The sequence below is a fragment of the Pectinophora gossypiella genome, chromosome 21 (assembly GCF_024362695.1).
Source record: "Pectinophora gossypiella chromosome 21, ilPecGoss1.1, whole genome shotgun sequence".
NCBI classification, from domain to species: Eukaryota; Metazoa; Arthropoda; class Insecta; order Lepidoptera; family Gelechiidae; genus Pectinophora; species Pectinophora gossypiella.
Genome location: NC_065424.1, coordinates 219065 through 245836, shown reverse-complemented (window position 1 = coordinate 245836; position 26772 = coordinate 219065). Strand labels below are relative to the sequence as shown.

Below are 26772 nucleotides of genomic sequence, written 5' to 3'. Positions count from 1 at the left end.
TTGGTTATTATCTTTTTGATTTTCCATATCGATTTTTGCTTGTACGAGTACAAGTATTTAAGTATTGACGAGTATTTGCTTGAGTAAATCACTTCCTATCAATCAGTCATACTTCCGATCCACATCATACATATAAAACTTATGTGGTTGCAGTGTTTTGAATATGGGAAATGACTTTATTAGGGAATAATTAGTTAACAACTTCCATTGAGTCATTTGAGGTATGGCAAGTGGCCCCATCTTGCTGGAACCACGTTCTTGATTTGAAACCTGCAAACTCCTGCAACTCTGGGACCAAAAAATTTCGCAACATATCGCAATAACAGTCACTATTCACATTAATTGCTCGGCCTCGTTGATCTTCATGAAAATAAAGACCAATTATGCCTTTAGCAGACATAGCGGCCCAAACAACGACCTTTGGGCTATGCAGGGGTCGTTCATGATTTCGTCTCGGATTCTCCACTGCCCAGTACCGACAATTCTGCTTATTGACATGACCATTCAGGTGAAAATTTGCTTCGTCACTGATCAGTATGTTGTTAAAGTTGTTAAATCGCTGCAGCATTTCGTTCGCAAAATTCAGTCGATTAGCATAGTCCGTATCCTTCATTTCTTGAACCAATTGAATTTTATAGGCTTTAAGATGTAAGTCTTTCTTTAAAATCGAATGTAAAGACGATTTTTTGATGTTCAACGCTTGGTTTCGCTTTCGGATGGATAAAGACGGATTTTGACGAACCGACGCCTCAACTTCTTCAATTGTTTCTTCATCGCGAACTGAACGAGGACGACCAGAATTTTGAATTTTAACTGTCGCACCTGTATTCTCGAACATCCTGATCCATTTCCTAATGCTATCGTCACTTGGCGCGTGGCGTGTACGATATTCCGCACGATAGAGACGTTGAGCGGTCACTATTGAATCACCATTACGATAATACGGTCGTACGCAAAATGCGCGATGCGTCCCTGAGTACTGTTCCATCGTGACTAAAACTCCACAAAATGGCGGACGCCACGAACCCCTCCCCGCTCCCTTTAAACGCCCCGTTTCAAATATGGCGCGAAAACAAATACCTGATACTCTTTTTGGACACCTTGTATATAATACTAAGGCCCTAAATATATATTTTTTTTATTGATTTGTTCCTTATTTATTTATTTATAAGTTATATCGATTAAGTTACCAATCGAGGGAGGTGTCTTTCGTGGCAACAAAATTGATTTTTATTGTGTATTATAGAGAACAAAAAGCGAGGTGTCCTTTTATTCAATATGATACGGTCCCTATGAATTTCTACGTTTTCTATTAAATTACCAGTCAAGCGCGGTTGTCTTTCGTAGTAATGGAATGGATTATTTTTGTGTATTATACAGTACCAAAGCGAGGTGTCCTTGTATACAGTATAATACAGTTCCCTACAAGTTTGCTTAATCAATCCTATCCCTACAATTAATTCCTATGAATGTTTATTTATTTTTGCACACACAATTAACACTTATAAATACAAATATGAAGATATATCAAATAAATTACCAGTTCAGCGGAGTGTCTTATGTGGTAATAAAATGGATTTAAGTTGTGTATTATATAGTTTTGAAAGCGGAGTTTCTCTCTCACGATATATTACGTTACCCTACTAAACGGAAAGGGACGGGGAGGGAAGAGTGGCAAAATACTACTCACATAACCCACGTACTCCTGATGCCCATTCCGTGGATCTTCACTCTGGTTACTCTTGATGTTGCGTCTCGAAGCTGCGTCGTGTTATCACCTCAATAAATTTATAAGGTTCGTTGTCAGTTCCCGAAGCTTCAAAACACACGTAACTCTGTTTCGTCGGCATCTCCTGCATCGTCAGGGCGTCTACAAAATTTCTTCTACCTGGCGGGTAGCGTTACGACCACGACCACGACGACGGATTTTACTGGAACGGCTCAACAGGCTGCGCCAATTAAGGTGTTGATAATTGAGACACAGACTCCGGGAGATACGATAGGTTTATTCAAGAGAACGTAGTGTAAAGAACATCTTAGAGCTAGTTACTTATGTTTATATAATAACCTAATGCAATAATAAATTGTTTACATCTAAAATCTTAAACAAGGTTATCGCAACAACATACAAATTCTTAATCTAGCTTCGCTTAGTTCTTACATGTAAAGTTGACATCATGATGATGAGGAAGTAGATTCCCTAACTCACGCGGGGTGTTGGCTTTAGCCAAAAGCACTACAACTTGTCGTAGTTGCTCAATAGCGAGCACAGTACTGGGTGGCTTGGAGACCGTATATAGAACACTTTCCTTTGGTGTTCAAAGTTACCAATCGCGTGAGAGATGTTGGTGATAGAAGTGACGTTTGCATTGATATAAATTACAATCCCAAGTAAGATTGGAACAGCCAACTCTCTCTCATCACCTTTGTGTAAAAATAACGCTGCTTCATTACAAAGTATGATTTTTGATTGCAAACCTTCAATCAAATAATGTATTAATCACAGACTCGACTATACTTCCTATTTATCACAAACAAGAATGAAGAGGAAAAGTTAAAGTGAAATAGAAAAGTTGAATTTGTTCAAATATTTTTAATCGATTATCATACTCATTTCATCAAAACATACAACGCATGATCTCTTACTGATTTGTTTGCGTATGTGTTTTTAACACAATCAAATATTTAATTATTAAGAGGCCGTTCATAAAATTGCGCAGGACGAAAGTAGGTAATCTAGCGCTGAGCGCGGGAGTCGACGGCAGCGGGGGCGGGAGGTTGAGATATAAATGATATGGTAATACAGTCGTTTCGTTCCGATATGTTTAGCAATAACTTTCCAAGTAAATGGTTTAGTTCTGACTGTGTGATGGTGTCTTCGGTCCATTGTGCTAGCCAATTCTTCGATACTTTCATCGTCCGTAGTGGGCGAATGTGAATGATATATTCGAATGGACGTGTATTCGAATTATTCGATTGCGGGCAAGGGCTATTCGAATGGAAAAAAACATTCGAATAAATCCGATACATTCGAATGAATTTGGATCATTCAGTCGTACTTGGTATGGTGGCCACTGTTTCAATGTGTTTTCTTTTTAAATGATCACGAAGGTTACTTGTGTTGCCAAAAAAATTAAATGATATTGAGCACAAATTACATATAACGGACAATTTGTCCGTCGATTTTATATGCTCCCATATGTCCGAAGGCTTTTTGGCCATTTTTTTGAGGAATCACTCACTTTCACTAATTAATTCAGTTATAAATATTTATGTATCTTAATCACTTTACTTTAATTCTTAAGTTCCAACATTAATTATTTATTTTATTTCGGGTATCATTTAAGCTATCACCAATTTAATTAGTTTTGTGTTTCTTAAATAATAGGGTTTGTCCTCAAAATAGTAGATCTGTCACCAAAATGTAGTCACCAAACAATGCAAAATCAGTTCCACAATAAATCACCTAAAATCCTGAGATATAAGGTCTAGTACCAAATAAATGTTTTTGTATGTATTATAATAGGTGTGTCCTAATAAGTATTTAAACAAACTAATTTAAAGAGATTACCAATAAATCATATTATGTTACTAGAAAATTGCATTAAGTTCAAATAAAAAATTAGGATTGTCATCATCGTTTCAACCAAAAGATTCTGCTACTTAACTAGACTCCCAAGGTTCTAAATTTCCACTGGTAGTATAAATTATATTTAGCAGAGTAGTAAATAAAACAATTAAAGTCAATAAAATCAATATTTATTGTTTAAAATAATTACCACTGAACAATCAGCGCTGGTTTAAAATAGCTGGCTTATGGCTAGCAGAATAGTAGATAAAACACTTAATTAAAGTTAAAATAATCAATATTTATTCTTAAAAAACAATAATCACTGAATAATCAGCGCTGGTTTGGATTTCGAAGGGCGTCCCCTTTTTCTTTTCTGGCCGATAAGCACATTTTTTGCTTCTGGTGGGGGGTTGGCCAGCTTTAAGCGTATGGCTAATCCGATAATATGTTTGCACATATATTTCTTGTAAAACGCAGGGCAGTTGCATTTCCCATGCATCCAATCAATATTGTGCGGTAGATCCACTCTCCATTTGCTGAACCATTGGACTTTGTATTCATCAAAATCAGTCCATGTATTTTCAAAGTTTTGTATTTTGTTTGCCTTACCAGCCGGTACTTCGTAGTGTTTAAAAGCATCGTCACTATACGTCAGTATTACTTCTTTAGGCAACTTAGCCCATTGGTAGGCTTCTGTCCAGTCTTTCAGAGTCATAGTTGGTAATGTCGCAAATACTTCATCGACAGCTAACGACCATCCATTTACAAACTCTGAAGCAACTGTCAAAAAACGAGACAGTGGCAAACGTTCACGGAGCGTGTATTCATCTTTGATTACTCGGTTATGTGATTCTAGTGCATTATTAGTCGCTGGTGAACCCACGTGAGCGCCCAAATACCAGTTACGGTTTTGTATGAGCCATTGCTCCTTAAAATACTGGATGAAAGTTGTCTCATCCTCCCATTTCTTCAAGAATGCTTGTGAAGCTAACTCGAACGTTTCTGAATCAGTCACTGCTTGGAGAGAATCCACATCTGTCAACAAATCTTTGTGAACATTTTTTCGCGTATCTTTCTCTACATGAGCTTGAATTTCTTTTTTAGCATGTGCCCAACACATTCGAATTGTGACATCTTCACCAAATACCTCTATAAATGCATTTTGTATTGCTTTCGCTGCGTCACATACTAGAACTTCTGGTTTGAAGGTTTGTGAGTACAAGTTAAAGATATTAGTCTTGATGGCATCGAACAACAACTTAAAGTCTTCTTTTGCCTCATTAGTGGCAACCCCAAGCCCGAATGGATGAAATCGTTTATTTTTGTCTGTACTTCCAACGACAAGAACGGGGAATCCTTGCCACACCAACTTGTATGTAGCATCAGCATGAATAACTTTTACGTCACGTGCTTTTTGCAGCAAATATTTTGTTGATAGTACAAATCTAGAATTTCTTCAATCACTTCATACCCAATAACATAAACTTCATGTTCGTTGTCAGGAATTGGTGAATGAGACCTTAGCCAAGCTTCCAATTCGCCTAGGCTGATCGTGGGCTGTCCGTATTTACAACGGCGTCTGTCAATTAAATACGTCCTTACTTAGGACAATTTTGGCACTTTAATACCATCAATTTTAGTCAAATTTGCAAGTATGGCTTTTGGTTTGAGATGTAAGTCGTATAATTTGTTTATTTCTTCCTTTACTCTGTCACTAAGCCCATAACAAGCGAGCGTTTTTGAATCGTGGTCATGATCAGAATCTGTCCGAAACAACAATACTTCATCCGAGAATGAGTACATGAGTAAATACAACTGAGCTGAACACTGTGGTCCCTTCCGCACCACTTTATTACATCTAAAGTACTTTTTTCTCCCTTCCTCTACATCATGCGTTCGCAGAAAAGACCAAATTTTTTCAGCCTTTATATACTCCTCAGCACTGTGTTTGTCTTCAAATTTTTTAACGAAAATCCAATCCTTGCTTTGCGACCGTTTCTTCTTTGGTATGGTGCCTTCATCAGTGTCAGTACCTTGCTCATTTTCCTCATCAGACTCCAATATCGGCACTTTCTCCACGAATGATTGCTCGACAAACGACGATAAACTTTTTGAATGACTTGCATTACCTTCACCACTACTTGATGCCATAATCAAAAATAAACATTTAAGAAATTAACTAAAACAACAAATTATCCACAACGATAATAAAATGCACCTACAACAATGAACGTGAAATCGCGAATGATGAAGTAAACTTGCATCTCTCTCGCACGCCGCCCGCGTCGCGCATCGTGTGATCGAACCTAGTTACCTACTACCCATCGTTGAGGCCGGATTGGTCAATTTTTAAAGCGCGCCAATTTGTCTCCGCCCCTTTGATCATTTTTTCATTAAAATTATAAATTGATGTATTAAATTGGTAACGAATACTATTAATTTAATATCTGAACGAAATAAAATGTTACTACTGTATTGGTGACAAAATATCAAATAAAAAGGAGTCGCAGTCAGGGATCGATAATCGATTTATTTGGTGACAGATCTACCATTCTGAGCACAGAGTTATTATTTAAGTAACAAAACTGTTATTATAAGAACGAAGTTTATATTCATGTAATGCAATATAATTTTATTGGTTATCGATCTCTTATTTTACACATATATTAACATTAATTTGATAATTCATACCTGGGAACAATTTTTGTTTATCTGAGAACGAAAATATTTCGTGGCGATAGATCTATTTATTAGGTGATACATCTTGATGACAAATATAAATTTTGGTGATAGAAAATATAGTCCCCTTTTATTTCATTTATTATCACCGACCACTACAATGGTAGGTTAAGTTAACTAGCTGAACAGAGCCGAAACAGCAATTTAATAATCAAAAGAGGCAAACCGTTAATGACTATCATATACAAAATTAGGAAAAAAAAATACCATAAAATAATACTTTGTATGAATTTTGATGGTATGATTATTATTTATTGATAGACTATACCGGTCATAAGTCCAGCTAGTAGCTTTATTAGGTTGACTACGTAGTAGTAGTTTAATCAAAACCACAAACAATATCACGCACGACTACAACAAAAACCTAACAAACTTAATAACTTTACTGTAAAATATTCCTCATTTGCGAATTCAAAAACGAAAGAAAGCGTGAGATGTTACGTTCACTAAGGTAAAACAAAAATCATTCGATTGTCAGTTTTTGAAACAATACCACCAAGTCACATGCTGAGCTTTTGAAGATTTCTTGCAAACATGTGGTTAGTTCAGGTAAGTACTAAAAATCGGAAAGCCAAACTCCATGTTGGACATGAAGGGGTCTCACAAAATGCTTAAAGAAATTAATTATGTCATCCCGAAATGAATTTACAAATATTTGGGTGGAAATGCGGTTTTTCTAGTCTGGTAATAGGGATGTCTAATACTGGATGTTCTTCGCTAGTGTGGATTGTGCTTTCACTCTTGTTTCTTATTTACTTACCTTTCATAATGCATGCGGGTGGAAGAAATACTCCCTCAGCATTATAACACGCAACAATAACATCGAGTGTGGTTCCTAATATTACGATCAATCGGTTAGCAACTACAACACTCACCAGTATAGCACGAGTCGATTTCACATCACAATTTTTTGAGTCTAGATTTTTGTCTTGGCATTCTAGTTCCTAATATTACGATCAATCGGTTAGCAACTACAACACTCAACAGTATAGCACGAGTCGATTTCACATCACAATTTTTTGTGTCTAGATTTTTGTCTTGGCATTTTAGTTCCTAATATTACGATCAATCGGTTAGCAACTACAACACTCAATAGTATAGCACGAGTCGATTTCACATCACAATTTTTTGAGTCTAGATTTTTGTCTTGGCATTCTAGTTCCTAATATTACGATCAATCGGTTAGCAACTACAACACTCAACAGTATAGCACGAGTCGATTTCACATCACAATTTTTTGTGTCTAGATTTTTGTCTTGGCATTCTAGTTCCTAATATTACGATCAATCGGTTAGCAACTACAACACTCAACAGTATAGCACGGGTCGATTTCACATCACAATTTTTTGAGTCTAGATTTTTGTCTTGGCATTCTAGACCACTTTATCGTTAAAACACAAAACTTCACTTCGTTCGCTTGCGCTAACTCCGTTCCGTGTGGGGTTTTAACAATAAACTCGTCTAGAATGCCCAATTCACAAATTCAAAGTAGGTATATTCACACAACAATAAACTGTTTTAACCCTTTATAAGGTATAAGGATCCGTAATAGTAAAACCAGTTTTGGCAATGGTTTTAGTAAGTTTTTATTGTCTATTTAACATATTCAATCATGGAAAATGTGTAACAATACTGGAAAATTTTGGAAACCGTGAGGAGTAAGAACGATACCCGGACTAAATTATTACAATATGGAATTTGGTAAAACAAGGTGTAATGCATAATGGTACGCGGCACTTCAGGCACTGGATTTTGCTCCGTTTATTGTTCGTTTTCGTACTGCATAGTTTGCAGCGTCTGTATGAAGGCAAATCTCCTGGCATGGCCTACATTTTGATGGCGAATTTCGATGGGCACAGCATTCACAGCTTTCTGGTAATTTTCAGAATCAGTTAGACGTAATTTTTTCGTCACATATGTGGGCATGCTTGTGGATTTTCGTTTTCGGCTGCTATATCCTCCAATTAGTCCTCTAGCAACGACTACTCGAAATTCTAAATTTGTTAGCTTTTCCACCCTGGAGGATAGTGAGTGAAGAATGAAAGCATTTGTCAGGCAGGCATCTAAGTAAAAATAAAAGATACGCAACCACCAGCGTTTACTCCTTCTTCCTACTGAATATGGAGCTTTTAGTTGATCAAATTTATCAGCTCCTCCCATTCGTTTCGTATATTCTTTTATCGCATTGAACACATTGAACGACATTGAACGGCCAATTTTGTGCCATCTTTTTGGGTTCTTTGGACTGTTGTTTTTCCTATTTTATTATTTTATCTTTCGTCTGAAGTTGGATGTCTAGGTGAACATGGTACAGGAGAATCTGGCGAATCACTTGTCTCTTCTAATACTCTTTGAAGCGTTGCAGCATTATAAGTTTCCTCTTCATCCGACTCCAGGTTATCCTCTGATGATAATGTATCTGGCAATCCGCAGACGATAGTAAGCGTGACGGGTTACGGGAATATTGTTCCCACCAAAACACTTGCCTGTTGCGGACAACGGGAAGCATATTCCCACCGAACAAAATGCTTGAAAAAGAAAAAATATTGATGCATTTCTAAAAATATGGGCAGTAATCCATAGAAAAATGATAAATAAACAGAAAAACAAAACATTAAGAATGTTTTTTTTTTTCTGTTATAATTTTTGTACTCTATAAAGGACCCTTTTGGGGTTAATTTAGTAGCTACACCTCCACAACTATGAGAACTTAACTGATCGGTCGAGTTGAAAAATAACATACAATGTTCACAAAAATACAATTTACCATGATGTTTAGAAATTTGACTTCTAACTAGTCCTTGATTAAACAGTAATGTGACATATTACCTTCCTGTAGGTACAGTAGATTTTTTTTTTTTAGATGAATTACTTTTTTATTTAATGGTTCAGATTTGTAAAGAGGGCCGATAACTGTATTATTATCTTTTAAACCGTAAACAAAAATACATATTTGAGGGTTGTCAATTTTAAATTTAGCTATGTGTGAAAAAGTAACTGGAAACGATATATCCTCTACATTTAAAACGTATTTGAAATTAGGATATGACGATAAACTATCAGGATGAGATTTAGCTGGGTATAAAGCAGCTGTAACTGACCACAAAAAGCAAAAACTGTCTTCGTTTTTTATGTTTACACACGCTGAACATCTTTATAAAATTGATAATGTAGACAAAATATGTAGAAAATAAGGTTTTGTTACATACCTCGATGAATACGTTGCGGTCGCGCCTGCCTCGTCGTTGGCGCTCGACCGCGACTTCTTTTTAGAACTGTAACAATAATGTTTATATTGAAACGATGCAAGTGTTACCGCCGTGCGCTACGATTTCCAATTAGAACGCTCATTATACCCATTACATTATTTTATATTACTTTTGTTACTATTAATAAAGATACATAACATAACATATAATTATGCATGTATCTCAAAAGGGTAGAGATAGGGGAAATGTAAGTTGTATTTGCAAATAGCGTAAAATTATCTTGAATAAAATAAAAGTAAAGTGATAGATATTAAAGTACCTATTTTATATTCCACTGATGGGCACGACTGTCTCACTATCAACTTCTCTCAAAAGCACACAAGATTAATGATAATTATGTTAATCTTACCTAGTAGGCGTTGGGGTCGACTCCGCCAGTTCTTCTTGCTCGCAGGCTTCTTTTTCAACACCTTCGGCGCAGGCGCAGGCGGCGGCGGTAGTTGGGAGTCCGAACCGGATGAATATTCGTAGTCAGACCTGAAAATTAAGAAATCGGTTAGGTACATGTTATTTAAAATGTTGTGTAAATTTATTATGTAAAAAACTCCAACACAATACATAAACTAAAAGTAAATGTAAATACTTACTAACATTTTAGTAAAGTTTCTTAAAATAAGACGGATGAGGATACCACAATTGTGGACAATTGGGAATCGATCAAAGGAATGAGTAAACTTTAATGATTATTCCTATTTTATAGTAAAAACAATACAAATCCGTGAAAAACTGAATTATGCAAAATAAAACCTTAAATGCAAGACAATAACGAACTATGCATTGCATATTTCAACTTTTAGCATTTTGGACGCGTAGTCATCGCTAAAATGCTTAGTTGCTATTCTCACGAACAAACGAGTTTGTCGCAACACTTTGTAAAATGATACACCGCATATTCATATTAATTAGGTATTACACAGGCGTAAACTTAAACCTATTTCCGACGACGCAGTACGACGATGGCTCAGTGGTTAAGAGTTTGATGTTCAATGTAGATATATGTTACAAGTTCGATTCTCTACATACATTTTTTTTTCTGACTACATTATGTACATTGAATATAGACGATAATCTTCCGAAGGGGAATATCATGAATATACCTGCATATATATTGGTTGTGATGATTGTGTAATCACGATCTAGTTGTACATTAGGTAGGTACCTAAGCTATAATGAACAAGGAGTGCAACGTTTCTATACTGATATTTTAAATAATATTAACCTTATTTCAACTTGCTTTGAATGGAACAGTTAAGTCGAACGTTATAATCACCATCATCATTACGGTTGAACAAAAACATAACAATATTTGAGTAAACGCATAGCATTGATTCTGCATGATGAATCAAAAGTGAAAACTTGTTCACCTTCTTCATAATGTATGTAGGTAAACCTGTACCCTGCAATAAATAGTATTTTATGCAACAGTTGTATAAGAAGGGTCAAAAAATGCGAGTGGCGTGAGTTGCGATGTGAGCCTTGGCGAACATCGCAATAAGAGACGCCACGAGCATTTTTTGACCTAGTTATACAACGTTGCATACAATACTTTTTCTACGACGACGTAATTTTGGTGTAGAATTCAATAGTTCTTCATCCATTTTTCCTTTTTATTTTATACTTTTTAGTGTTTTGAAACGAAACACAAAAATTTTCCAATTTATTTTCCAACGCGCGGGAAAATGGCGGCAAATGTATACTTTTTTTTTATAGTATATCTATGGCACCAAACAAAGTAAAGGTGCCAGTTTCCAGGTCAAAAAAAAAAACAACAACAATGCTTTTTTGGCGACATTATAGTACAGTTACACTTTGTAAACAATGCTTTTATAGGCCATAGAGCGTACACTTTTTCAAAGAGTTTAATTATGTATGTACTTATATTAGACTTTTTGGTTATTTAAATGCCAGATTAAAGTAGAGGAGTAGAAAAAATAATTTATCAAGCGAAGTCAGTAACTGAAACTAGTTGTTTATTAAAAAGTTTCCCACGAGTCAGAGGATACCTGACTGATATAATATATGGTATAGTATAGCCCACATTCCTCAATGCATACGAGGCACAATATGTGTATTGTAATAATTCTTTTGTTATTCAAATATGGTACAATTATACGTTTAAATTCACGATAGTCAATGAAACCTTCACTTCAGTAAATCCCATGATTTGCCTCTAGCCATCGTACTTGTTTTTTTTCTTGTTTTGTTAAATGATTAAAAGGATTAGGGGGTTTAACTAAAACATTACTGTATATTCCGCATATGCTATAGCCAATTCCTTCACAATAAAATCGTTCTTAACTTTAAACCCCAAAAGATCGACGATCACAATGTCGTTCATGATAGTTTTTTTACTATATTACTCAAAGGCTTGTATTCAATGATACTATCGTTTAATATGAGGCAATAAGCAGATGTTCCGTCAGGTAGAATTTCATCACTTTCTATCTCAACCCGAACGTCCACGGATCCTGTTTTTAGGTAGGTAGGTTTTTACTTGGCCTGAGCAGTCAATGACGAAGAAAGGAGCTATCTCTTTAAACTCTTTAGCACTTAACAAAGGATCTGCTCGCCGTCCGTAATAAGACTGTTGAAAGCTCACATATTGTTCATATAATAAAGCAATTTTATAACCGGCAAAATCAACATTTATATTTTCGTACGGAAAGTAAGTAGAATTGAGGTAGACTCGTGTGCTCCAAATCCTAGCAACTTACCAATCAAATTTTCTTTATCAAAATGTATATCTTTTGTACAAAAGATTGAGGTTTGTAGAGTATTATTATTACACTGCATATTAAAGGCTTATGCTTTTATTTTCTCCTTCAAGTAATTATTTATGTCCTGTAGCTCATATGCTCCTTCAGGTATTTCAATTAATTCATTATCACCATATATAAATCGGTTGTTTCTTTTCTCGATATTAGGAATCGAATTAAATGTAGATTAATACAACAAAGCGCACTCATATTCACCGTCTAGTTAACGATAAAGTGGTCTAGAATGCCAGGACAAAAATCTAGAGTCAAAAAATTGTGATGTGAAATCGACTCGTGCTATACTGGTGAGTGTTGTAGTTGCTAACCGATTGATCGTTATATTAGGAACCACACTCGATGTTATTGGGTATTTCTAGACCATCGAAGTGAAGGGATTCGCGAGAGCGCGAGCGATAGCGCGTTGGCGCTCGAGCGATCCGACTGAACGAAGATGGTCTAGAATGCCCAATAACATCCTACTGACATGACCTGGTCGGTTATTCAATTGAAACCTAGATTCATCCATGTTAAACATATAAGATGGTTTTTCAAATAATTCGTACTCTTCCAGCAGTTGATAAAGAATATCGTAATAAGCATCAACTTCCTCTCGGTTCAATGCTTCGCAGCGAGCCAAAGAAACACCTTCCGATTTTTCGGACTCTTATTCCTGGATTTCTTTTTAAGAATGACTTGAGCCAGACGTAACTTGCTTTTTCTTTGTCTTTATTAAATGAATGGTTGAGTTTTAACTGTTCAGCAAAGTAATAGGCGATACTTCTTAAATCTTTTTCAGTTAGCGGGAAACATTGTTCTTGCATTTTCAGTATGTGTTTTCTTCTCATAAAACCTATATCGCTAAAGCCAAATCTGATACCCAATTTTTTCCATCACGTCAGGATTTTCTGTAAATGTACATTCTTATTTTTACTATTTTCAGGGTTTTTTGGTGGTTTGGTAATGTAAAAAGTAAAAAAAAAACGATAACAAATATTTATTAATTAATAACAATAAATATGACCAAATCTATTAGTAAAAAGCAAACCCCATAAAAACAGGTGTATTTTTTCTTTGCATATGGCTATTTTCTTTTATAATCAAGGTCAGTATCTCTCATGAGGAACCAACAATGATCTCCCAACATCCCTGGATCCCATCGACCTTGGTACCGTTGTTCCATAGTAAGGATGTCCTGATGGAACCTTTCGCCCTGTTCATCACTTACAGCTCCCTAAGTTTTGCGGGAAAAAATCCAAATGAGAATGCAGGAAATGGATTTTCAACGACATTCTGCAGCCCATTTTTTTGCCAATAGTTTTGCTCTGATTAAGAATTCGTTCCTAGAATAGAAATTGTAAATGTTATGGCATCGGCGTCGAAGGTATAAATATCCGTTACTTTACTCTCTCTGCGTTTCTTTTTTGGTGTCCGCAAAACATTATCTTCGCTGCCAGATGGCCCAAACTTCTCCTTATTAATATTTGTAACTGTACGCCTACTAACCCCAAGTGCTTGAGCGACTCGCTCTTGTACCTGGGTGACAGGAGGTAAAAGTGGTCCGCCATTCAGAGACTCACGCTCGAAATAGTCTTTTAACTTGATGTTGCACTCACGGTACTGACTATTTAGTGTTTTCCCTCGTTTCAGCATTTTATACACCAAAAATATAAAATCCAACGTAGTTAACACACTCAAGAGTCCAATTTAGCGCCAAGGTCAGAATATCACTAAATATTAATGTGTGTATAATTTAACACGTTGAACGCCAATGCAGACCCCATGTGTCCGACGATGTACCTTCCTGGGGTCACACCAACAATGTGAGAATTGTCCAACAGCCGTAGCCTTTTCTGCGAATATTGTCTAGAAATAACTATAAAATCTTCTATCGTGTGGGTTGTGAGGTGACCCACCAACCACATCAACCCTAGTGTCAGGGTTATTATTGAGCCGCCATAGGCCCCTGACATGTTAGAAAAGACGGTGTAAACCATGATATTCAGTCTGGCGTTCAACGTGTTAATGTTGAAAATGTATATGTGTGTCGTAGGTTTTACCTAAATAAACTTTTTTATTATTATTTTTTATATAGAACAAGAGCATAAACGAAAGCCGGGTCACAAAAAGCTTAACAACGAGAGGTACTGGAATACCTTGTCTGTGCGTACGAGACGACAACGGACGACTGACGTAATGGTGGACAACGCCACGCTGTTTTTTTTATAAAGGCTTTATTAATATAACGATACCGTTATGACTATTAATATAATTCTTGTTATAACAGTTATAGCCTGGTATACTAAAGTGCTGATGATCTTTCCCTTCCTTCCCTTTGAAGCCAAGTTTCGTTAAGCAGACATATATCAATATTATTATTATGTAGGAAATTAATTAAGTAGTTCTTTTTTGCTACAAACACTTTGTATATTATATTGCGCAATACGTGATTGTGATATTAAGCTATTATCCATTATTAAACATAAAAACTTACCTAGTTTTTCAGTATTATGTCTTGTATCAACACTGCCGTAATCGGCGTATTATCAGTCTTGTTACCTAATTGAACTATTGTAGCTACGAGAGCTTGTAATACGTCCTTATTCTCAACGATTTAATAGTATCTTTTACAGGGTATCCATGAGTTTGCCAGTGACTGGGCAGGGCCACATCAACATACTTTATTTATGTGCTAATAACTTAGATAATAAAATAATATTTGATTAATCAATTGGCTTCATTTTTTTATTCTTGATTACAATATTTCAATAAACACGACAAAATCAATAACAACAATAAAGATATTTTATAAAAAAAAAATAATTACAACAATGATAAATCAACAACAGTGTTCCTTTAAATATTAATCAACAACATTAATTACAATAAAAAAATAAAAAGAATGTATCATTCTCATGGATGGATTTGAAGGAAGTTGAACGTGGGGTTGTGTAGAGTGAGGTAGGAAAGTCGAATATTCGTGGGGGAAAAAATAGGCGCTGCAATTCCGGGCTCATCAGAAGCCATGTCAACCTTTTCTTCCTCCTCGAAAAGAGGATCCTGTTGCAAGACCACTGAAACATCCTAAATTGCAGATGCTATAATTTCCGCTGCACGTATATTCGCCTCTATAGAAATAAGAGGTCCTCCAATGGACGAGGATGCTTCGACAATAGATTGCCTTAGCATTGACTATTTTCATTTAGGCTTCTTATGAGGTTGTCATTTGCAGGTGGTCGACGTCTAGATTGAGATGGCGGATACCGGTTTCTCAAACTAGACCTCTGTGTCTGCCCTTCTGAACTGAAACTTGGAGTTGTTGGACTTAAAGGTGGGGAAGTGGTGGTATGGCCTATGAGAGGAAAATGTTGGGATGTTGAAGGGCCAGGTATGTGTATAGGTGGCGCATACTTCTGGCCGAGCTGCACGTAGGCCAGCTGCAGCTGGTGGAGCACTCCCATGAAAAAAGAATAATGTGTACCGTAATAAAAAATAAATAAATAAAAAATAAAATGAAATAAAAAAAAACGTAAATAAAATTATTCTATTCTATTGAGGTAAGAAGGGGAACTTTTTGTGATACAAGATTCTGGAAAAGAAGGACATGTAAAGGGAAATTCAAAAAGATTTGGTTAACATCCAGTTACCAATATCCAGTCCACATTCACAACCAGCACTTGATATAACTTGGACGTAGCTCTTTTGCCAACCTTCACTCGAAAAAGCCATGGCTTGCGTAAAATATTTGGCTGAATAGAGGCATAAAATTTTCCTTTGGCCTGACGACTCACCACCCACTCATCCCCCCAAGAGTCTTGAAGGAATGAGGTGGGTAAATTAACCAAATCACGGGTGTAATTTTTATACGGAAAGAAGTCGCTACTTTCCACAGCTTCCTTAGCCAGATCAGGTTTAATGTTGCCAGGGATTTTGCTATGTCCAGGGATTAAATGGTTGTTAAATCAGTATTTTGAATCTTAGGTGGTGTCTTTGGAATCCTACGAATGAATATCACTCATTATGCCAGAAACTCACGCGACACCCTAAATATTATTATGATTACTTCAAAAAGTCAGAATCTACTTTTCACCGGCTACAACAAAAGCTACAAGATGCTTTGAGAAAAAAAGATACTGGAGACAATCTATATCGCCAATGGAAAGACTCGCTGTTACGTTAAGGCAAGTGTAAAAATAAAATCATTAATGTTATTGTTCCAAATAGGTGGATGATATGACGATTTGAATAGTTTGATGATAGATAATAGGCTTGTGTCCTAAAATGTAATTAGTGGTTCATTCTTTTCTTTCTTACATATATATCAGAAATAAGTTAATATTTCTACAATAATCAATCACTAACATAATTATTTACGGTTTTTAAAAAACCTGTTCGAATATTTCATGAAAACGCTCTAAACTGTCATGGCGTCTTCAATGACGTCATTTAGTGCGTCCAAACCAAAACAAACCGTGAACGTGAATACTTTTTTTACATTTAATAATTTAAAAATGAATTCCATGTTTTATAAGTATTGTGTAGTGCCTGAGTGTAAAAGCACAAGTGTAATGACACCAAACAAATTGTTTGTAAGAGTTCCCATGAATGAACAAATACGGAGAAAGTGGTTAAAACTTGCACGGAGGGATGATGCCCGTATTTTGTCTGTAGATTCAAGAATGTACTTTTGCGAAGATCATTTTGATGTAAGTATTTAAACAAAGATGACTTTCCAGTCCCTGAACCTATATTACAATGAAAAAAACACTTTGTAAATGTAGCTATTAAATTATTTGAGGTTATTTTTATTCTGACTTAATTTTGTACTAACTGATGTCATCTGAGATTTTATGTTGTAGATATCATTGTTAAATACAGGTTATTGTTTTTTTTCTAGATGCCAAACGATATGACGAATTTTATGGAATATCAAATCATGGGAAAAGTATCAAAGATACTTATGAAATCAGGTTGCATTCCAACAAAGTTTGAGTGCCAAGAAGACAGAAGAAAACGAATGAGCAGCATCATAGAACGGCCATACATTGTAAAGAAACAAAGAACTGAGATCATTGCAGAGTGTCTAAATGAATATAATAAAAGTTGTACAACAAGTTCATCTCTAGAAGATACTTCTAATATCATTTCAAGTGAGTCTACCTAACATATAAAACAAGTAGTTCAGAGTACAAGTACCAATAGTTACATTACTTTTATAATTTCAAATTTTATAATTTTAACCAAATAGTTATCATTTTTTTAATTATATTGCACTGCCTCTGCATGCTCCACATGGAGGTGGACGGCTGTGGTAGTTGGCTTGTATTACATTAATGTTTGGTACAGGCCAGTTGCTGCAGCTTTTCATTTCCATGTCAAGCATGCAATGGTAAGTTATTTACAACATGTTTCATACATGAATTTCAAATATTAATGTTACCTACTAAATGTCATATTTTTTTTTAAGTTAAAGTTTATTTTGATAATAAATACTGTCAGAATCTTTATAGCTCGTGTGTTGTGTATACTATAATACTTACCTCTAGATTAGACTGTGTATTATAAATATCCTTGTTTGTAGTATGATCCGTCTCTGTGCTATATGATTAAATAAATATATTTTTTTAGATTGCAAGTTGGGTGAAGAAAATGTCCAAGAAGTTATAAGTAAAACATCAGACAAGTTTGTTCAAGCCTTAATAACACACAAATTCAGAAGTAAAGATGTGCAAGCTGAACCGGAGTACAAAGATCAGGCATTGTCACCATTGAAATCATCGCTAGTATCAAGTTTCACATCCCCATTTAAAGTTAAGACTTTCAAGAAATCAAGACCTTCGGAGATGGGTAAAATAACAAGAAATATATTTACTGAGGATGAGCCCTCAGATGGTGAAATTTCTCTATACTCAGGAGATATCAGGAGTCACTCACCTTCTGTGCATTCACTGCAAACCAAATCATCTTCTGACTGCAGCGAAATACTTGAAGATTACAAGAAACAACAACAAGCTACGGAGACTCTATCGAACACATTAAAAAAGATAGAGAAGAAGCCTCGATTGTACATTGGTCTTTCAAAAACTTGTTATTACTTGATTGACATTATTCAGGAGACTTTAACTCACCCTCATAGGTTCAGTTGCAATCCCTTTGCTGCACAAAAACAATTATGAATAAGTATAACACAGTTTTTACATTGAAACATATAGGTAGCTGGCGAGGAGTGGGTGTAGGAACTATACGCCTACCACTTCGAATGTAATACTATGTGATTTTGTGAAAACATAATATAGTTTATGTAATACTTACTTTTTCGGCGGCGGCGCACCCTCGTCCTGCCTCCCCGTTCGCGTTTCTCTACAAAAAAGTACAATTATTGTAATTATATTGGTAGTATACCACGCCTGCGTACTATTATTTCGGCTGCGTGTGCGCCATTGATAAGTCATAAGAAAAATCTTACCTTTTAAACATTTTTAACATTGTTGCTGAAACAAAAATAACAATAATGAGCAACACACGCTAAAGATTTCTAGTGATTTTCGTAAAAGTATAAAAAAACACAACTTACTCAAATCACGACGCCACGAAAAAAGCAAATGGCGGGCGGTGGTATCGTATGTCAAAAGGACAAATCGCTAGAGTTGTTCCAAAATCGGTAAATTAAAAATCGGCGCTACTCCATGCCGGGTACCTGGCAAAATTACCCGGCATGCATTAAGTCAGTAACACGGAGCGGAACCATCTGAAAAACCGTGCCTTGAAAGAACTAGACCACTATCTCTACACAGCAAGTGCTCGGAAGGATATAATTATAAATCTTTAATAAGTGCGGTGGGTGGGCAGGCTGATAATACGGCCACTTCCATATTATAATTATACCCGAGAAAAAAAAATTGTTTTCGGAAGTACTTATGTGACTTATTTGGTCTGGTTTGAGTTCAAAATTCAAGCATGTTTCTGTTAAAACCTGAAACTTCAGGTTAGGTGGGTGTGAAATATGATGACTATCGTAAAGAGTCCCGTAATGAGGACCACCTCTTACGTGATACAAAATCGTTTCGTGCGAAAAGCCACGGGAGCCCCGTGTAGTAATAAAAATCTGCACATCGACCTAGGTCTGCCAGTCATTGCCCAATGGCTCTAATTTGAGCCTAAAAATGTTTTCTTTTATTTTGCTCCTCACCATCCTAATCCCCTGGTAGTTGCGGCTTCCGAATGCGTCCCGCTTAGGAACAATACTGAAAAGTATCGGCGTCCAAAGGACGTAATATACAATCCCGATGACCTGATTACTCTAGCCATAGAGGCGGCCAAGCAGCTCAAATATTTCGGTATCGGGGGATATTGACTCCGCCGGCGTTTCACTCATGCAGCGCTTACCGCTACCGGCCCACTAGAGTCGATTAAATCTTCCAAACATAATCCTTTCAAACGCCGCCTTGAGGTTCTCGCCCAACTGTCAAAAAGGAAGGATTTCGAAAAATGACGATGTATGGACACAAGTTTTTCAACGGTAAAACACCGGTTTTTTTATCACCATAATCAACATTTTCTTAATAATAATGGTTTTATCCGTCTTTAGAATATAAGTGCAATAAATGTTAGTTTTAAAGTAACTTATTATAAAGTTTTACCTTCAAAAAAATTACCCGGCAGCGCCGGGGGTAATCGGCGCATTATCCGGTACCCAGCCGGATACAAACCGGGTACTTATCCCATCTCTAGCCCGAAGGACGGAGATCGAGTTGAGAATGACAGTTGGTAGAAAATTAATAGATATCGAATGCTGTTTTTGGATGGGTCTTCGAACATCGTCGGTCAATATCATTAACTCAAAAACATCCAACAATCTTTCGTTTTTGCAAGTATTCAGTTAGAACATACGTAAGTTGGTGACATAAGTTCTAACTGGATATTCGTAAAGATAAAAAAATCTAGGTTATTCTTGCATCTGATCTACGGCAAAGATATTGACTTCGGGTGTGCAAAGAACCACCCATTAGAATGAGTGAAAAGGGGAAAAAATAAAACATTGGTTAAAAAATTCATTTTATTTGATTATTGAATCCTGAGGATTCCATTTTTTTAACAGCCGCCCGCCAGCGGTCTTGAGGTCATAGCCCACTTACACGACTCTGCTCCATCACCGCTCCCACCCAACACCGCCCTAAACTAAGACGACTGCTCGCAGTCGACGCGTCGGCAGCTAGCAGGCACCCAGCAGTCCACGCGGCGACAACTAGCAGACAGCCAGCTGTCCACCCGCCGACCGCTTTCGCTTCTCGCGATAAACACAGTTCGCGATCGGTTTCCATTGAAGCAACACGTATTTTTTACTATGTCCCGATTTACAACCCGCGAGCTAGCAATTATTGCTATTGCACTTGAGGATGAAGAGAGAAGCGCAAGAAATAACAGTCGAAGATTTTGGGTACATAAAATGCTGAAAGCAAGGCGTGCAGAAGGAGAATTTTGGCAGATCCAGAGACACCTATTAGATGACGAAGAAAAGTTCTACATTTACTTTCATATGAATCGGTATTTATTTGACTACATATTATCATTTATTGAAAAAGACATAACAAAGAAGAATACGAAATTCAGACAAGCCATAACACCAATAGAAAAAATTGCCGTCACGTTAAGGTAAGTGAAAGATATTTTTTTCTTGTAAATCAGTACATATTTATTTTAAAAAATTAGTAACAATCAGTCTCTTATTTCCATTTATCGCTTCCAATGTTAACTCAAAATTAATACAGAAACAGTATTCTAGCACATATTAATCTTAGGAATCATTATTCTGTTTAGCATTAGGCAATTCACTGTTCAATATCGATTCTTCTAAAACTGGAGGATTATTGCCTGAAAGCTCTGCATTCATGGGGGTATTAGAGTCGGAAGGGCCTGCATTATGGATATTATAATCTGAAGATCCTGCAGTGCGGGTATTATAGCCCGAAGGGCCTGCATTATGGAGGTTATAATTCGAAGATCTTATATTGTGGGTGTTATAACCCGAAGGTCCTGTATTGTCGGTGTTATAACCCGAAGGTCCTATATTGTGGGTGTTATAAATCGAAGGACTTTCAATATCAGTATTGTATCGTGAAGCACCAGCATAGAAATTTGTTTGTTCCTGGATTTCTTGTAATTCAAATTCAGACACCATGTTGAATATTCTAGACTTCAGAACAGATTGGCTGTAACGATTTAATTTTTTTACTGTTGTTGCAATGCTCGAAAAAAACTGGTCAATCTCGTCATCCTTTTTTGCCTCTTTTTCTTTAAGTAAATATTGTAAAAGTTGAGCTGATGCTGAGGTACATTCTTGGGTCCCTTTCAATCGCTTTCTTTTAGGTATATTCGGAAACAAAGGAGAGTTTGCTGACGTATTTGTTGCAGAAGATTCTGGTCGGTTGGTGATATTAAGTTCTTCATTCAGTGACATAGAAGAATCATCGTGATTTGACAACAATTCGTTAACATCAACATTTTCGTCAACTTCACTGTCATCTTCCGTTAATGATGAAATTGTTTTTCTTTGTTTCATATGCGGCAACAAAAAAGACATCTCTTCTTCAAATTGCCATTTTTTTGATGTGGTAGCAGCCTGACCACTTTTTGTGCGTTTCTTAACAACTGCCCTTCTATAGCTTTCTCTTAAGTTTGCCCAGGTTTTCTTGCACTCCGATTCTGAAAAAGAAAAAATCGAATTGAAGATGTCTGTGTGCTAAGGTGTCTTTATTTTTGCTTAGGAATATTAATAGAGAAGCTTTGTTTCAGATACATGATCACGGGAAGTTCGGCAAGGACGTTGAGTTCAAGCTTTAGATTAGGCGAATCAACAATCCGATCAATTATACAAGAAGTATGTAACGCAATCATAAACAAATTAATGGGAATTTTCATTCCAACACCAATTGAAGAGCGGTGGAAAAGTATAGCTGAAGGATTTCAAGACAGATGGAATTTTCCAAATTGCATCGGCGCTATAGATGGGAAGCATGTCAACATCATAGCACCTGCTAATAGTGGTTCGCTGTATTTTAATTATAAAAAACACTTTTCTGTTGTACTAATGGCTGTGGTTGATGATAAATATAGATTTATAATAGTTGATATAGGTGCTTTTGGTAGAAATAGTGACGGTGGAATATTTGCATCTTCGAAATTAGCGAGACGTCTTGAAAGTAATTCATTACATATTCCAAACGATAAACCACTACCTGGAAGTAACAGAGATATACCACATGTTTTCATAGGAGATGAGGCGTTTCCTCTAATGAAAAATTTAATGAGGCCATACCCTCGTTGTCGTGGCTTATCTGAAGCACAAACTACATTCAATGAACGTTTATCACGAGCACGCAAAGTTGTGGAAGATGCGTTTGGAATATTGTACCAGAAATTTGGCATTTATAACAAAAGTATTAATATGAACCCGATACACGTTGACACATTGATACTAGCGACATGTATTTTACATAATATTATGCGAAGTTATGAAATAGAGTATCTAAATCAACATGAGATGCAGCAACCAATACACCGCAACGAGAATGGTTTCCTGCAACCTATCCTACTAGAAAACGGAATGAACAGTGCAGAAAATGCTTTTAATATTCGAGACTTGTTTTCATCTTACTTTCAATCTCCTGAAGGGCAAGTTCCATGGCTGCATCAAAATATTTAATAACGAGGCAAAAATTGTTAGCAATTTTTATCCTACATTTTAAAAATATATTTTGTTTTATGAAAAATAAATAACTTATAGACTTCAACAAAAAGTTATTATTTCAACATGTAGGTACTTTAGTTTTATCAATTCTTCTGGAGTTAGAAGCGGACAGACGGACTGAGAGAGACAGACAGATAAGTAAGTATTTCGAAATCAAAATTTTCGGTATCATAATTTTAAGGTTATGGAGTGAAAATGTTTTTTAAAAAATCAACCATAAAACAAATACTTTTTTAATATAGTGCAGATTGTACGTAGATAGGTACATACCTGTTGAAGACAACGTTCTAGCAATGGATTTCCATGTTTGATCCCTTTTGACAGAATCTGCGTATTTTGCGTCACTGGCATCATACAGATAGGGGTATCTTCGCACTTCTTCTATAAGTTTTTCTTTGTTCATAATGGATAAGTTCAATATTTACGAAAACACTTTGAAAGAGATCGAGCGTGCGATTTGCTTGGTGAATACTGGCCGACTGAGCCACGACACGACTGAGCGGCGACGGCGCCGGCGGGCAGCGCGGGCGACGACTGCTAGCAGTAAGCGCGCGGACACCGCGCTGACCGCTCGTTTACAATGTGCGGCCAGCGATGCCTCGACTATCGAGCAGTCTGACGGCGGTAAGCTCGTTGACAGCGAGCTGTCTGCTAATTTACGATGCCAATGTAAAATATATCTAAAGAACAATATTTAAAGCCCATATTTGAATTATATTCTTTTTGCCGGGTGGGAGTAGAGTCGTGTAAATGGGCTATGACCTTTGAGCGGCTGCGAGTTCGGAGGTGGAGAGCGGCGCGCGCCGCTCCTCCACCTTCGGCCGCACCATCGCCGCGCGCCACAACCTCCTCTTGACGTCGGCGATGGCGCGGTCCCGAAGTCGCTCCACCAATGGCGGGACGGGTATACAGCCTAACGTCTTCTCCGACACTTCGACGCCGACTTCAATTCTAAAAAATAAAAAAGGCTTAATTAATCAACAATTATAATAAATATATGAACCAACTGTCCTGAAAAGTATTTAGATTATTGTGTGCCCTTTTCAATGTTTGTTTATATTTTTAACAATTATTTTTAATTACTAATTCTAATATAACCTCTATTGTTCTACAGATGATAAGATAAAAAAATATATGAAAATTATTTGTACTAACTGGACTATGTTGCAGGCATAAATAGTGACAGTCAAGGTATACATAATATAGTTAGCAACATCCAGAATGTCCAATTATGGATGTTCGAGGTGGCCGTATGGATAGTAACACTAAGTGACCAAAAACATTGGCACAACCTGCGGGTTCAAAAAATTAGCAAATACCTAATCTTGCTTCTGACTGTACTGCAATGGTTATCCAGAGCAATTTAAAAAAAAAATAACTAATTTATTTTATGATAGGTTGATATTGTGCAACTGTATAATTAATTCATCATGTATTTATGTTGTAACAAATATTGATGGTGCCTGTTTATAGCTGTCTTGTAGCTCTGCCTACCTTGACAGACATACCTACATGCATGACTATATTAATATTAGTAAAGCTTTACTCTATGGTGGGTGTAAACTGACATAATATTCATTTTCATGTGTATTTATTACAATTCAAAAACAATTATACCAGTCTATATCATATAAAGCTCATGGAATAAATACTATATGATTCAGGTTTCTATATCTGAAAAATTGTATAATATGCAATACTTACGGTGGGTCCCGGCGCCACCACCTCCCACACCACCACCTCCCTTTCCTTTTCTCCTCCTCTTCCGTTCTGGTTTGCCCAAGAAAACAAGCGGTTATTACATAGTAATGACATCAGATGCTCCATACTGACTCCGGTTGTTTGAGGGGAGGCCTGTGCCCAGCAATGGGACGTACATAGGCTGTTTATATTAATGACATCAGTTATATATTATACACACACAAACAAACAAACACCCCCATTTGTGCACAGGCTGCTTGCAATTAGCTGCTGAGTTAGTAAGCTCATGCATCACACACTGCATTGTTGTTAAACCATACTGTTCCTTCCTCATAGGAGCACAGTATTATAGGAAGCCCCTTACCCTTGTAATTAACTCACCCTCATAGGTTCAGTTGCAATCCCTTTGCTGCACAAAAACAATTATGAATAAGTATAACACAGTTTTTACATTGAAACATATTGGTAACTGGCGAGGAGTGAGTGTAGGAACTATAAACCTACCCCTTCGAATGTAATACTATGTGATTTTGTGAAAACAATAGGTATATGTAATACTTACATATCAGTCCCCGTCCAAATCTTCGTATTTCTGCAAACAAAGATAAATATACTTTATTGAGCACAAAGGACACAATGATTGTGATTATTTTGATGTTATTCACGTGGCTGCGTGTGCGCCGTAGAGTAAGTATTTTTCTTACCTTTCCACCATGGCTATTGTTTCACGACTGTAACAAAAACAACATAATAATTAGCGTCACTCCATTTAAGACAAAAATATTTAATTTAGTTATTTAATTCAATTAACTTACGTTTCTTGGTATCTCTCTGAAGAATGAAATGTTTTTTTTTTTTTTTTTTTTTTTTTCAATGTTGCTAGTGTAAGATTTTAAATTCTGCCACTTCCCGTCGATTATGGAAAATAGGTCATAAAATAACAGAAGTAACGCAACGTGTCTTATTTAATGTTTTAATTAATATAACAAATCGTTATAATTTTAATTATCAGATTTAATGGTTCGCTTTAGAATTTCCGATTAATTTTATAGTTCTCACATTATATAACACAACACTTCATCTTTCCCATGAATGACCGAGAAAATCAAGAGAAAATACTAATAAAAAGACTCGCTTTCATATACAATAATAAGATACAAATAAAACAAGATGGTTTCTATCTACTATAACATCACTGTATTTCCTCATTGGCAACACTGGTAGAAGCTAGTGTTTCCAATATCAATTGGAAGTCGACTATCGATTAAACTCACGCGCATAATCCCTAAAGGGGTAGACAGAGGCACAAGTAAGTAAAGACAACTTATAGCCACTGTTGATACCAAGTCCTAAGATCTATATGATGAACCTTATGGTGACAAGGGATCAGTCATCAGTAAGACTATCAATAGTATTGATAGCTGTCGATAAGATCGATTGTTTTGGAATCCCAAAAGTTTGATACTGCAATATCAAGAAGCTTGATACTTTTTTAATACCTAGGTGTTGTTTTATATAGTAACTATCATTAGTTTTATTTTCGACTTTTCGGCAGGAGCGGGAACGGGACAGTTGCTTTCTTCATTGAATAATCTAAATAATTAATACGAAGTGGTGTTTTGTGGTTAGTGATCGCATTAAGTTAGTCGGAAAACATTCGCGATAGTGTTATTATATCGGAATATTCAATAAACAAAGTGTACCTATCTATTTTCACTTCGTGCCAACAAGCCGCTTTATAACTCGAAAGTTTTAGACTTTTGAGTTAAATAATAGTTCCCTTTGCCTTGCCCTTCGGGAAAATCAAAAGAAAAAAATATCGATTTTAAAATTATCGATAGTTTGGCAAATCTAGTACAAGCCAGGGTCAGCTATGGTATAAATCAGCCCCTAAAAACTCCCAAATTCAATTCATCGATATATCATATTAATGTAAAGGCAGATATTTTATTTTTCTAAAGAAGTTCATCAATTTTGAATTGGAATTCTGTA

The 26772-nt window shown here is 36.2% G+C and overlaps 3 protein-coding genes and 1 long non-coding RNA gene across 4 annotated transcripts; 2 read left to right on the top strand and 2 right to left on the bottom strand.

Annotated features, from left to right (window-relative positions):
• The first annotated feature begins 10989 nt into the window (after positions 1-10989).
• On the top strand, positions 10990-20458 carry LOC126376876 (uncharacterized). The gene is made up of 3 exons (XM_050024433.1): positions 10990-17038; positions 17230-17482; positions 17961-20458. Exons 1-3 carry the CDS (start codon positions 16757-16759, stop codon positions 18506-18508), a joined length of 1083 nt encoding a protein of 360 aa, XP_049880390.1. The 5' UTR covers positions 10990-16756; the 3' UTR covers positions 18509-20458.
• Positions 20452-24112, top strand: LOC126376868 (uncharacterized). The gene is made up of 2 exons (XM_050024423.1): positions 20452-20984; positions 22125-24112. The coding sequence occupies exons 1-2, from the start codon at positions 20677-20679 to the stop codon at positions 23032-23034; spliced, it is 1218 nt and encodes a 405-aa protein (XP_049880380.1). The 5' UTR covers positions 20452-20676; the 3' UTR covers positions 23035-24112.
• On the bottom strand, positions 20966-23482 carry LOC126376881 (transcription factor Adf-1-like). The gene is made up of 2 exons (XM_050024437.1): positions 23350-23482; positions 20966-22034 (listed from the first exon to the last, which is right to left on the bottom strand). Exons 1-2 carry the CDS (start codon positions 23480-23482, stop codon positions 21127-21129), a joined length of 1041 nt encoding a protein of 346 aa, XP_049880394.1. The 3' UTR covers positions 20966-21126.
• A 671-nt stretch (positions 24113-24783) lies between the features above and the next one.
• Positions 24784-25630, bottom strand: LOC126376903 (uncharacterized). Its single transcript, XR_007567774.1, has 4 exons — positions 25485-25630; positions 25343-25372; positions 25162-25189; positions 24784-24849 (listed from the first exon to the last, which is right to left on the bottom strand). It is a non-coding gene; the product is annotated as an uncharacterized LOC126376903 (long non-coding RNA).
• Between the last annotated feature and the right edge of the window lie 1142 nt (positions 25631-26772).